At 37.1% G+C, this 12,178-nt stretch overlaps 2 protein-coding genes across 4 annotated transcripts in view; one reads left to right on the top strand and one right to left on the bottom strand.

Annotated features, from left to right (window-relative positions):
* LOC103457366 (protein yippee-like 5) overlaps positions 1 to 5,279 on the bottom strand; it is a 23,132-nt gene extending 17,853 nt beyond the window's left edge. For 2 of the 3 annotated variants that reach the window (XM_081602243.1, XM_081602245.1), the window contains exon 1: positions 135 to 215. The gene's annotated coding sequence lies outside the window, so the exon portion shown is untranslated. Of the gene's footprint in view, positions 1 to 134; positions 216 to 5,091 lie in introns of those variants that run through there. The other variant, XM_081602244.1, reaches the window with a different exon arrangement.
* Positions 1 to 12,178, top strand: part of LOC103457367 (phospholipase B1, membrane-associated-like) — a 13,180-nt gene extending 1,002 nt beyond the window's left edge. Inside the window, exons 4-39 of the mRNA XM_081602247.1 lie at positions 149 to 235; positions 922 to 987; positions 1,084 to 1,145; positions 1,317 to 1,392; positions 1,558 to 1,659; positions 1,790 to 1,864; positions 1,971 to 2,042; positions 2,157 to 2,231; positions 2,322 to 2,382; positions 2,878 to 2,936; positions 3,013 to 3,086; positions 3,223 to 3,266; positions 3,369 to 3,477; positions 3,606 to 3,654; positions 3,796 to 3,876; positions 3,965 to 4,030; positions 4,110 to 4,210; positions 4,320 to 4,401; positions 4,487 to 4,591; positions 5,929 to 6,024; positions 6,135 to 6,206; positions 6,336 to 6,413; positions 7,911 to 7,971; positions 8,171 to 8,229; positions 8,467 to 8,534; positions 8,616 to 8,659; positions 8,875 to 8,974; positions 9,060 to 9,111; positions 9,194 to 9,274; positions 9,350 to 9,415; positions 9,513 to 9,607; positions 10,422 to 10,503; positions 10,589 to 10,693; positions 10,779 to 10,874; positions 10,965 to 11,039; positions 11,712 to 12,178. Of these exons, the coding sequence (XP_081458373.1) occupies positions 149 to 235; positions 922 to 987; positions 1,084 to 1,145; positions 1,317 to 1,392; positions 1,558 to 1,659; positions 1,790 to 1,864; positions 1,971 to 2,042; positions 2,157 to 2,231; positions 2,322 to 2,382; positions 2,878 to 2,936; positions 3,013 to 3,086; positions 3,223 to 3,266; positions 3,369 to 3,477; positions 3,606 to 3,654; positions 3,796 to 3,876; positions 3,965 to 4,030; positions 4,110 to 4,210; positions 4,320 to 4,401; positions 4,487 to 4,591; positions 5,929 to 6,024; positions 6,135 to 6,206; positions 6,336 to 6,413; positions 7,911 to 7,971; positions 8,171 to 8,229; positions 8,467 to 8,534; positions 8,616 to 8,659; positions 8,875 to 8,974; positions 9,060 to 9,111; positions 9,194 to 9,274; positions 9,350 to 9,415; positions 9,513 to 9,607; positions 10,422 to 10,503; positions 10,589 to 10,693; positions 10,779 to 10,874; positions 10,965 to 11,039; positions 11,712 to 11,978 (2,943 nt within the window). The 3' untranslated portion in view covers positions 11,979 to 12,178. The remainder of the gene's footprint in view (positions 1 to 148; positions 236 to 921; positions 988 to 1,083; positions 1,146 to 1,316; positions 1,393 to 1,557; positions 1,660 to 1,789; positions 1,865 to 1,970; positions 2,043 to 2,156; positions 2,232 to 2,321; positions 2,383 to 2,877; positions 2,937 to 3,012; positions 3,087 to 3,222; positions 3,267 to 3,368; positions 3,478 to 3,605; positions 3,655 to 3,795; positions 3,877 to 3,964; positions 4,031 to 4,109; positions 4,211 to 4,319; positions 4,402 to 4,486; positions 4,592 to 5,928; positions 6,025 to 6,134; positions 6,207 to 6,335; positions 6,414 to 7,910; positions 7,972 to 8,170; positions 8,230 to 8,466; positions 8,535 to 8,615; positions 8,660 to 8,874; positions 8,975 to 9,059; positions 9,112 to 9,193; positions 9,275 to 9,349; positions 9,416 to 9,512; positions 9,608 to 10,421; positions 10,504 to 10,588; positions 10,694 to 10,778; positions 10,875 to 10,964; positions 11,040 to 11,711) is intronic.

Here is a 12,178-nt window from a genome sequence, read left to right as displayed (position 1 = left end):
GACAAAATGTGAAGTGTGTCAATATTGTTACGACAAACTATATAATTTGCCATTTAAATGCCATTTATATAATGTCATGGCTTAGACTAATACTGAGACTGAAAAGAAAAAAACTGATAAAAATATCATATAACCTGATTTCCTCCAGCAGGGCGCTGATGAGAATCAAGACTGGAAGTTGGTGCTTCTCTTTGTTCAGCTGGATCGACTCTGTGCTTGTGAGCAGCAGGAGCAGGTAAACAAAGCATTTGAATAAAAGGGAAGAAGAGAAAAAAGTAACAAATCTGTCTCAGGCAATCTAGAGTTTAAACATGCATCAGAAATGTATGGAGAGTTCCAAATACCAGTCAGGTATTCACAAATACCTGACTGGCACCTCAGTTGAATCAGATTGCATCATGTTGTGCATTTTTAATTCTGTTTTGTACATGACTGAGGTCTACATGGAAATAATGTCTTAATAGAGAAAATAAAGACTTTAAATACACAATGCAACTGAGTCAAAAACAGACAAACTAGTAACATAATTAGATACTGAAGAGGAAATTATAAACATGACTATCAGTTGCTTAGAGCCTAAGCTTCAAAGGCCACTAATAAAAATCACTTGTTTATTAGAGTTTAATGTGTGTTGTTTCAGAGGTTTAAAGTTACAGAGTCCAGATATTATCTCACAGTCCAACTCTCACTCCTGAACTTTCCTTTATGTGATTTAATCACAAGAAGTATGTGATGGAAAAATGTTATTCATGTGTAATTAGTTCCTGAAAAAAGAACTTCAAACTGACTAAAGGATAACAAAAATTTGCAGCTACAATTAAAAATAAAAAGCACCACATAGTGTCTCTTGTCCACATACGCACATTCTGAACTATCGGTCAAGAGATTATTCACAAAACAATCCTTGTGTCTTTGCTGCAGATCTCGTCTCTTCTCAAACAAGTGGTTGAGGAGGTAGATAATGCTGTGCAGTTGCTCCACTCTCAGGTATGTTGCAAACTAAATAGTGTCATTGATCTTTTGCAGTAATTTAAGATACAGTGATTATATGTGTAATGTACTTTTTGCTTGTACTTGCTGCAGCTGAAAAAGACCATTGTCAGTGTGGCATTGTGGGATGGAGGACTAAACACATTCCAGACAAAGTAAGCAGCACCAAAAGAAAGAATCAGAAAGGGATAATACTGGGCTCAAAGAGAAAAGTGGAAAAAGAAAACAGTCTGCTAGCCTACTATTTTTAAAAAGCTGAATTTTGAGCATGTTTTTGACTGTTCTTAATAGGTTTTGCTGAGTAAATAAAGGTGTTTTGCTTACAGGAAGTGCCCATGCTCACACACATACACCAATGGAGAACTCAAGCTTCAGAGAGCCGTGCTGACTCACACCCTGCAGGTAGGTTTCTCATTCCCACCAAATAATGCTTCTTCCTTTTTAATAAGATCTACTTAGTTGTAGAGTGAGCTGTTGCATAACGTCTGGAAAATGTTTGCTAAAGACTTGTAAGAAAAAAGGAGTCGGAACAGTTTCAAACTGCTCTTTTCTAATTTTTTTTTCCAGGAGTTGCTGGATGAGCTGATGGTACAGAAACATTGGTACAGAGACAGAGATGACTTCGCTGTCACTCTTCAGGCGACCCCTCTCATCAGAGGCCTGTCATCTGTGAGTTTAAGCTGCTGATGTGATCTTTTTACATTTTGTCTTACACTTTCTCTCACAAGCAGCATCTAACATAACATATTTTTTATGTTTTACCAAACTATGAATATGTATAAATCTTTCTTGCTAGCAGACTGGAAAGCCTATTGGAGAGCTTGAAACCTCAAAGCGAACTGATGAACTGATGCTACAGTTGTGGAAAAACCTGGTGAGATCTGAAGTTGTGAAAGTGACAATTACCAACACTTATAGTCTGTCACTCTGAGAGGATGTTACATCTATGTGTGGTTTATTTATCTATTGTTTTTGTACAGCTTCAGCCCATGGTCGACCAACATATTCCAGACCATAAGAAAGACATCCTTACATTGCAATGCCCAACTGAGGTGAGTATAAATACAAAAGGTCTTAACAAACAGTCATATAAGGATTTACAAGTGACATGAGATGTTAATTCTTACTCATTTACTCACTTACTCAAACTGTTCCTCCTTCACAAGGACCGACCATTCCTGAGGACACAATTTAACACTCCTTCAAGTCACCACAGAAACGCAGACCATTTCATTCAGACTGTAAGAATAATTCACAACCAAACCAAATGGTTTGCCAAGAATTAGGGGTCTTATCTCATTCTGATTATTTTATATGTGCTTAATAATCAGCATACAGGCACAGAGTTGCCCTGTGAAGATCGCAGTCCTTCATCCTCCATTCCTACTTCAGGTAATTTTATGCATTAATATTCTTATAATTTGTTTCAAATAAAATATTTTCATAAATAGTTTTTTGTCTTATTTATCTCTTGGTTATCTTCACTTTTGAGCCATCACACATTTAACAACAGTATCCAATAAACCAAACCTTGTTTTTGTTTTTTTTCAAAATGACTTTCAATCACCAAAGATAAATTGCATAAATACCAGTGGAAACGTGCAAAAATCTGGTCAAGTAGAGGGAGGAGGGATGTTAACTGCAGCATCATTCATCGGCTAAAGTTGAATGAGGCTTCAGGGGTAAAAAGAACAAACCAACAATCCCCAGGATATCTAATAATTTAAACTAAAACTTACCCACTAAAGAATGGTTGTCAAAAAGTGGTCTATTTGTGCATTAGTGTGAGTAGACAGTAAACAGCATGTATACTGTGTGGTCTCTCTATCAGTAGGATCTAGAATAACACAATCTGACATCTCCTGACATTTTCTTTGTATTTTCTAGTCCATGAACTTCGGCCTGCAGATATCAAAGTTGTGGCGGCTGTGGGGGATTCTTTAACAGTGAGTCATTTTGTTTGTCAGACAGATATTTTGGGTCATGCGTTTTACTGAAGGACTTTCTTATTCTTTATGCCAGGCAGGGAACGGCATCGGAGCCAGTCCTAATAACATCCTGGATGTCTTACGTCAGTACCGAGGTTTATCCTGGAGGTATGTCAAGACTCTCTAATTCTATTATTTCAGCATCTTTTTTTCATCTCTTAACTATAACTATTATTTTTCATACTCTTTGGTTAAATAAAGTTAAGGGCACTTTCTGAAAGTAATTTCTTATGTTTATTATCAGCATTGGTGGAGATGGAAACCTCACAACTGTTACCACTTTACCCAGTATGTGTTTCTGATGACTTCATTAGTAATCAGTCATTTTTTAGAAATATCAATTTTGAATTCAAAATGTTCATTTTTTAAATCAGCATCTGGTTTTTACAGACATTTTAAAACATTTTAACCACAATGTGAAGGGCTACTCGCTTGGTGTTGGTGATCAAAATAATCCACAAGCTTTCCTTAATCAGGCAGTACCTGGTGCAAAGAGCAGGTAAGTTCTCCAGGTGTTTATTTTAGCAATGAGTTATCATTTTTTATTAAAAGCTACTTAATCTTTAGTGTGATAACATCACATCTTTTACCGATAAACATGATTGCATTTTGCATTTCTGTTCAAAGGGATATTCCATCACAAGTGCGTACCCTGGTAACAAAGATGAAAAATGACGTAAGTCTACATTTATCTTTTGTAATTCTACAGAGCAACTAGAGCTTGAAAAGATACTTTAAGTTTTGACTTTATTTAATGTAGTGTAATAAAAATAGCAAAGTTAACTCTTTTTCTCTCTTCATGTTCTTTTTTCTCCAGAATATCAACTTTGAATCAGACTGGAAGCTGATTACTATCTTTATTGGTGGAAACGACCTTTGTTCATACTGTGACAATAGCGTGAGTGTCAAATTTGGAAGCGAGAAGACATAATTATGAAGTTATCTCTGATGGTGTGTAAAGAAACACATTTTCTCTTCATTCACAGCTCCTTTACTCAGTGGAAAATTACGTAAGGTTTCTCAAGGAAAGCTTGGACTATCTCCAAAAAGAGGTGCCACTCATTTGACAAGGTGTTTCCACATCACAATGGTTACATGTTTATTAGAACTAACAAAGCTGATCTCTCTCAGGTTCCCCGAGCTCTGGTGAACCTAGTGGAGCCTCTTTACATAACTCCACTCAGAGAAATGCACATGGACGCATCACTGAATTGTCCAACATGGCTTCTAAAGTGAGCGTCTCCTTACACTCTCCTAAATCATTAATTATGGTCTGGGTATTTTGAGACATCTAGTTATTAGCTAACCATTAACACAGTGTGACTTCTTCTTCTTTGACAGCATATTGTGCCCTTGTGTGGTAATGCCAGAGCCTAACTCTGAAGCTCTTCAAATACTGGAAACCGTAAACAGAGGATATCAGGTAGAATAAGAAATACAAAAAATGATCAGATTAAAAAAGTTGATCATTGTCACTGATGGTTATTATTGTTTCTTTTAACTTCCAGCATTCGCTGCATGAACTTATTGAGTCTGGCCGGTATGATACCCACTCAAACTTCACTGTGGTCATTCAGCCTTTCCTCAGAGACATCGCTTTGCCCAGACTGCCAGTTAGTAAAGAAATTCTGTCTTTTATTTGTAAACAATGTTCTATACTTGATCACTCAGTAGATTATGAAATTATTTAATTTTGATAGTGTCTTGTGCTCCTTCTGCTTGATTTTGCTTTAAAGTTACAAAATTAAGGGTGTTTCCAGACCAACCCGGGATTAGAGTCTTGAATCAGACTCTAATCCGTTTCTCTAGGAATTCCGAGTTTTTGGGAAGGTTTGAATGCAAATTTGAAACCGAACTCTGATCCGCCTGAAAACCTAGGTCCCGGAACGGTTGAAGTGAACTGTAAAACGTTAGAAAACCTGTTTGAATGCAAGCTGACTAGAGACCGTTTCAAAAGCATTAAGCTAGCAACAGTGCAGGACATTCTGGTCATATATTACTCTGTGCTCTGCGGGTTAACGGAGATTTGGTGTCGGTTGTCATATCAACGGGTCAGCGTGCTGACACAGAAAGCGAGGAAAAGCAGAATATAAATGGTTTAAAATTGTTTCACCTGTTTATCAGCTTTAGTCCCCATTGCTGTGGCGCTCTGCAGCTGCTGTAATTTTTAAACCTTCAATAAATGCGTAGTAATGGCGCCTGTAAGAGCGTCGCTAGCGTTAGCGGCTAACAGGCGATGTCCAAACCAGTAATGTGAAGAAATCCTACAACCGCTAAAATCTGACACTACTCCGTTTTTGTTTACTTTTTGTGAAGAAGGAAGTTGCGCTGGTCTTCTTCAGAGGTTTTGTGTCGATTCTTTCAGTAGTCCTTGGTGCAGCGCCCCCACAGGCGACGGGGGGAACAGGTTTTTCAGTTAGCTTTAGTCGTTTGACACAGTGCAGTGTGAATGCGAACTACAGTTCCGAAAATGTAACAAATGTTGCAATTTTAGTCCTCAATCGAACCGAGTCTACCGGACTACCTCACCCTTAATCTTTTCAAATTTAGAGATATTTAATTTGTATGTACTGCTGGAAAATTAAATGCCTACCTAAATTTGAATATAGTTCACAAGTTATGCCTCCACTGGAAAAAATGTGTAAAAAAGCATTTAAATAGATGTTTCCCATTAAATTAATGAACCCACAATTAGGGTGGTTATATTTTCCCAAAATTTATTGTGAGATCATCTTACTGCAACAAAACATGGATTTTTTGAAAGTCTTTCTACACGTTTACTAAAGGCATCAACAATTCTGGAAAACTTTATATCCTTGACTCAGTTTTAAAAACAACCTGAAACATAAACTGAACAGAAATTCTTAAAGCATTTAGGTAGAATTGTTTAAGACATGAAAAGGAAATCAATGCATTTCAAATTTGATTTGATTTAATTCATCTTGCTTAGGATGGCCGCCCAGATCGCTCTTACTTCACCCCTGACTGCTTTCATCTCAGCCAGAAAGCCCAAACAGTGATGGCTCGTTCTCTTTGGAACAACATGGTGAATGAACCACACATTTTTGTACTTTTGTAATGAAAATAAAAATGATATTATGTACTTTATCATGAATATCCATAAATGTTGCTCAACTGTCCTTTTTTCCCGTACAGCTGGAACCTCTGGGAAACAAAACCTCCAGCCAGGACTTTGATTCTGAGTTTGAACTGAAATGTTCAACAAATGTATGAAAGTTATTCTTTTTTCATATAAATCTCTTGAAATTAGAAAAGTAAATTTTGAATTGAATAGTGCTTGTGAAATATAGTTTATGGTCCTGACATTTTTACAAACAGTTTTCTCTCTCTCTTCAGGATTTCCCCTTTATTCGGACATATGAGAACAGTGATTACATGTATTCTGCACCCTCCCCCAAACCCGACCCTGTTACGGTAAGTTTATAATGTTTATGTTGTTTTGTTTTTAAAAATGAATGAAACTGCTCATTCCAACTAGGCCTGTCACGATAACAAATTTTGCTGGACGATTAATTGTCTAAAAAATTATTGCGATAAACGATAATATTGTTTCAAGACCTTTTGACACCGATTTAATGGAAATGACTAATGTGATTTCCTGATGGATACACCTTATTTTCAAAAGAACACATAACACTGGAACTGATAAACTAAATAAAACAACCAAAAACAAAAATAAAACGGATACTCAGTCTCTATTAACAAAAACGTACTTGAATAAAAAGTAAACAATATAAAGCCAAAGTGGAAATAAATACTGCATTCAACCAAAAGAGTGCAGATTATGAAGTCTGTATTGCCCTTCGGTAATCACTAGATTTAAGTAGAGAAAACGGGCACATCCGTCCACCTAAGGCAGTAGTTCACACTACACCATTTTTTTGCCCCTTTTTTCCCCTTATGACAATCTTAGATCGTTGGCCGATCTAACCGATCATCCTGCATAATGGTGGGTTACGGTAGATCGTCGTGGCCACTCCGATCTAAATCAGGGGTTTTCCCCGTGGAGCTTAACGCAGCCCGTTGAATGTGACAGGTAGCCAATCAGAAAGCGCGGAGGGAATCCGCGCTTTCTGTGGGGAAATGACGGAGGGGAATCCCAAACAGCTGACACGGCGCAACCCGAAGTCCAGCCGACATTGGAGATGATATGTGGAAACATCGTTAATGTTTATTCAACGTTTGTGCAAAGAATATAGAAATGACAAGGGGAGGAGTTGGAGCCAAATTGCTACCGCAGTTGATAAACCCTGTAAGTTTTCAGCTGTTCTTCGTTAACGTGACATAAATAGGTTATAATGATTTTCATTCAGTCAGGACTTTACGCTGACTCTACGCATCACATTCTAGTAAAGCATTGATTAATGCCTGGTTTTAAAATTAGTTAACTGGACTTGTAGCCATTATTTTGTGCCCATGTGGCTGAACACCAAACGGCACGACAAACCCGATCGAACCGTTATACCTAGGATTTCTGTCGGCTAATGTGTCTCTCAGGGTTTGAAAATGGGCGGACAACTCGTGTAATGTGCGCTGGACATTAGACTAAGGAAATGAGGAAGGGAGGATCAGTGGAAGCACCGGAGCGGAGCCTTTTTTCATTCAGTGTCATCAACAGAAATAAAAAAGGCAGGAAGAGACGATAACGACGATAATTAAAATGAGATCGATAGGTTTAATTGATCGTCAGATTATTTGATTTATCGTTTATCGCGACAGGCCTAATTCCAACTGAATGAAAAAGTTGTAAATGATCAACAGAGATGCAACACAGGCCTTTGTCCTCAGCATCTCTCTTTTTCTTTATATCAAGTCTTTTGTGGATTTTTACTTCAATATTTTTGTAGTCCAGTTTTCTTCTCTTAAACTGCAAATGCAAAAACATATTAATTATGTGTGTCTTTTCCTCAGAATTGGGGAAGCGATTTTTCATGCAACAACTTAGCTCCCTCTGACAGTCAACCAACTTCAGGTGAGACTGTCATCACATATCAGTCAGGATCCATTTGATTATTCTTTCTAATGGTGTAATGGTTTACAGAAGGATTTCCAGAAGTAAATTTTCGTTTTAATCTAAGTTCAAATCACTGTGATTGCTTTTTTATTATCAAGCTGAAGCCTGAATTTCTCTCTCTTGTCTGTTAACGGATTTAATCTGTTTTTGTCCTTAGTACACATGCTGAGACCATCAGATATTCAGGTGGTGGCAGCACTGGGAGACTCTTTGACTGTAAGTACCAGAAACACAGATATCTGCAATTCTACACTTAAAAATAGAAAACAGAAGGTTAACTTGTGCCAAATTTAATTATCGCCAACATTTATGGTTTTTAAAAATAATTCCAGCACTTTTGAACTTTGTACTTGGTTTTTGATCAGCATTATATATTTTGTGAACTGGTGTTTAATCTGCGATCTTAATCCTGTTAAGCATCTTACTTCACTTTCTGCGTTCCTCACTCAACAGGCAGGAACTGGTGCAAAATCAAACAGCATGCTTGATCTTAATACAGAATACAAAGGAGTATCATGGAGGTAATATTTTCATTTTAGTTAACTTTTCACATTTACATTTTAGCCAAATCATATAATATTTTATTGCATTATGTCCTGCAGCATTGGAGGGGATCAAACTTTGGAGACTGTCACAACACTACCAAGTGAGTTTGATGAAAACTGCTGTTTTCAGTTTGCGTTTTGTAGGACTTTTATAATACAAAATGGAATATTTTAGTCCGTTGTAGTCTTATTAAAGAGTAGCACAGTCATAAGCTTGACTATTTAGTGCAGAGAAAAACTATTGTTCTGAAAAACAAGTACAATAGTTTCAGATTTTCTTGCACCTGCTTCACTTTCTCTCACTGCGTCATGCCAGATATCTTGAAGAAGTTCAATCCGGATCTAAAGGGTTTCTCCAAAGGACAAGGACAGCTGCAAAAGGGCTTCAACATGGCTGTTGCTGGAGCAAAGTCCTTGTATGCATTTTTTTCTCTTGCTCCTCCAGCCCAGTAAATCTGTTTAATTTTGCTAATAACTTCTTCCGTCTCTTTTCTGTCTCAGAGAGCTTCCTGCACAAGTCCAAGCTCTCATTAAGGCCATGAAAGAAAACACGGTGAGCCTTTCCTCTGACCTTTAAAATGCTCTGCATTCCTGATCTGTTCTCCATCCTCAAAATTAGCATGTTTTCAACACAGGAGGTGAATTTCGAAAGTGACTGGAAACTTGTGACAATTTTCATCGGAACAACAGATCTTTGTAATTACTGCTACGATCAAGTAAGTTTTCCATATGGTGAATAAATAGCACTTTATAACGGTGTTATAACACATTGTTCACTCAATTCTTTGCAGAATAATTTGTCGCCAAAGAATTTTAGCGACAATCTCATGCTAACGTTGGACATGCTTTACGAAGAGGTAAGGGTTAAAAACTAAAATACATATGTTATGAAGTGCCTACCTACAATGAAGTAAGTTCTAATTGTCTTCCCATTTCCTGCTGTGGGGTCTCTAGGTACCGAGGGTGTTGGTGAATCTGGTGGATCTCATGCAGATGGATGTGTTTAAAACTGTTAAAAAGGACACACTGGGCTGTTCACTACATCAGAGGTTGGTTCTCATCTTTAAGTGCATAAAACTTGTGGTTTTAATGGCTGCAGCTAAATATTATTAAACAATACTATTTATTTTTATATTTTTGAAAGGAGAGAAACATATATTTCAGTGTCCAATTACTGCAATTTGCTGTAAAGTTATATAAATAGCAAAAGTATGTGAAGCTTTTCTTGTAGGATCACCATGAACTGCAAAAAACCCAACAAAAGATTACTGCTCATTATTTTATCAGTTTCACTCAGTTTGAATTTTCCAAATTGTTTTAGATCTTTTCACAACATTTTGTTTGCATTGCTAGGACTCTAAATTGACATTGACTTTATTCATCCCTCACAGTCCTTGTGTGATAGTTTCTTTTCTTGGTTTTTATTTTTATGGAGCAGCTGTTTTCTTATTCATCCCTTTAAATTCTTCGCTGCTGTAAACTGCCGGTCAAAGACTGTTATGGAGAGCTTAAATTCTCTGATCTCTCTAAAAACTCTCAATTTGGGTCGAGGGAGTTTTGGAAATAGTGTTTGGACTTAAGTGTGAATAAGAATTTTCTTCAGGTCTTAAGGAATGCTTTCTGTTTGTTCCACAAACCCACACTGTAACAGATCACAGTTCTTTGAATGAAACAGACTATTTGACATTTGTCAGTCAGCTGCTCTGACACTGATTGAAAGCTTCCTATCTCTTTATAAAAGTGTTATTTAAAGATATATTGTTTTGTAAAGTATTGTTTAATCTTCAGTAGCAGTTGACCAGCTGTAGAATTAATTATCTTTTGTGCCCAAAGAAACATAGGATGTTTTTTTTTTTTTTACAGGGTCAGCTGTCACTGTGTTATCAATCCAGCAAACAACGCTCCAGAGATTGAGGAACTGAAACGAATCAATCGAAATTACCAGGTAAAAGCTAAAAGCTGTGTTTTCTAAAAATATATTTGTATTATTTTCCAACATGACGATGAACAAAAGAACTTTGGTTTTCCAGACTGAGATCGAGTATCTAATTTCTGGAGATCGCTACAGTGGAAAAGAAGACTTTGCTGTTGTGTTGCAACCCTTTTTCCACTATTCCTTCATCCCTCAAACTGGAGTAAGTCTCTGAACTAGTACAACGTAAGAAGTAAAATTAATTGGTCAAAAACCAAATAATGTTGGACATAACTGATATTCACCAGGTGGGCGAGGTAGACACCAGTTTCTTCTCTGTCGATTGTTTCCACCTGAGTGAACGGGCTCATGCAGAGATGGCCATCGCACTGTGGAACAACATGGTGAGCTTTCTGCACTAAACATAGGTATAGTGAATTCACTTCACTTTCTTTTTTTAAGAGCAATATATGGTTTTTTTCCCCCTGTTCCAGCTGGAGCCGGTTGGCAGGAAGCAAGCCTACAACAACTTCACACATGACCGTGCCAAGATTCACTGCCCCTCTGAGGTATTTATAGATCTCCCACAGATTTGTGCAGGATTTCCACTGTTTGTAAAAGTTTATTATTTGAGAAACATACAGAAAAATATCTCCTGAATACTGTTATTTGTGTTCAGCACTTGGTCCATTATGTAGTTTTAAAGCACTGATTGGATAGTAAAGAAGTTCAAAGGTTCAAGGTTATATTTTCTTGTACATAAATCCTTTCTAGACATAGCCATACATTAACTCCATTGTTTCTGATAAGTACAGTCAAATATCCAGGGAAAATTATGCCAGAAGCTTAACGGTTACAGAAATTGTGCGGTTGAAAATAACTTGCTAAGAGATTTTCATCCAAATCTGAGTGGGGTTATATGTAGATCTTTATGTTTGAAGTAAAAGCCTGGACTTGATCGTGGTGATGCAGAGCATGTAAACATTTCTGACTGAAACTTCATGCTATAGGATAATTCTGAATTAGTATTTTACTCTAATGTACTTTGATTTTTTTCCCCCCTCAATGTAACAGTTACACGATTCAATCATTTATTTATGTTGTTTTAATGTCACCTAATGAACAACTTAGATATATTTGGCAATGAAAGCTCCGTCAACTCATATCTGATCTGCCTCAGATGTGCCTCATCTAATACATTTTTTAAAATCATTTTATAATAATTTCACCTTTCCCTGCAGGCGTCTCCTTTTATCTTCACTAAAGCTAACAGCCAAGCGGCTCCCCCTAAGACTACTGTTGATCCAGGCAGCATCACCACCAGCACCGTCAGTGGCACCATACTGCCAAAGTGTTCCACCCCCATCGCTGTGTGGGTGCCAGTGGTTGTGGGATTTGTGAGTTTACTGGCAGGCATCATTATCTGCTGGCTCATCATGTCCGCCGTTCAACGCAAAAAAAGCAAGAAGAGTGCAAAAGCTGCTAGAAATAAAGAAACTGGGTTTTAAAGTTATGACATTGGTTATGGATATGAAAAAAAAAAATGTTTACAATAACGACCCTCATAATGGTTAATTTGGTAATAAGATTACGGGGCTCGCTGGGCTGATGTAATTAACTTGCATAAATGTATATGTTTTGTATTTTACCACCTTCACATTTATTTATTCGTAAAATAAACATGTTTAATTTTGACTGACCTGCAAAA

The sequence above is a fragment of the Poecilia reticulata genome, chromosome 21 (assembly GCF_904066995.2).
Source record: "Poecilia reticulata chromosome 21, P_reticulata-male-v2, whole genome shotgun sequence".
Taxonomy (NCBI): domain Eukaryota; kingdom Metazoa; phylum Chordata; class Actinopteri; order Cyprinodontiformes; family Poeciliidae; genus Poecilia; species Poecilia reticulata.
Note: the sequence above shows the minus strand (reverse complement) of the source record. Positions and strands in the feature narration are given on the sequence as shown.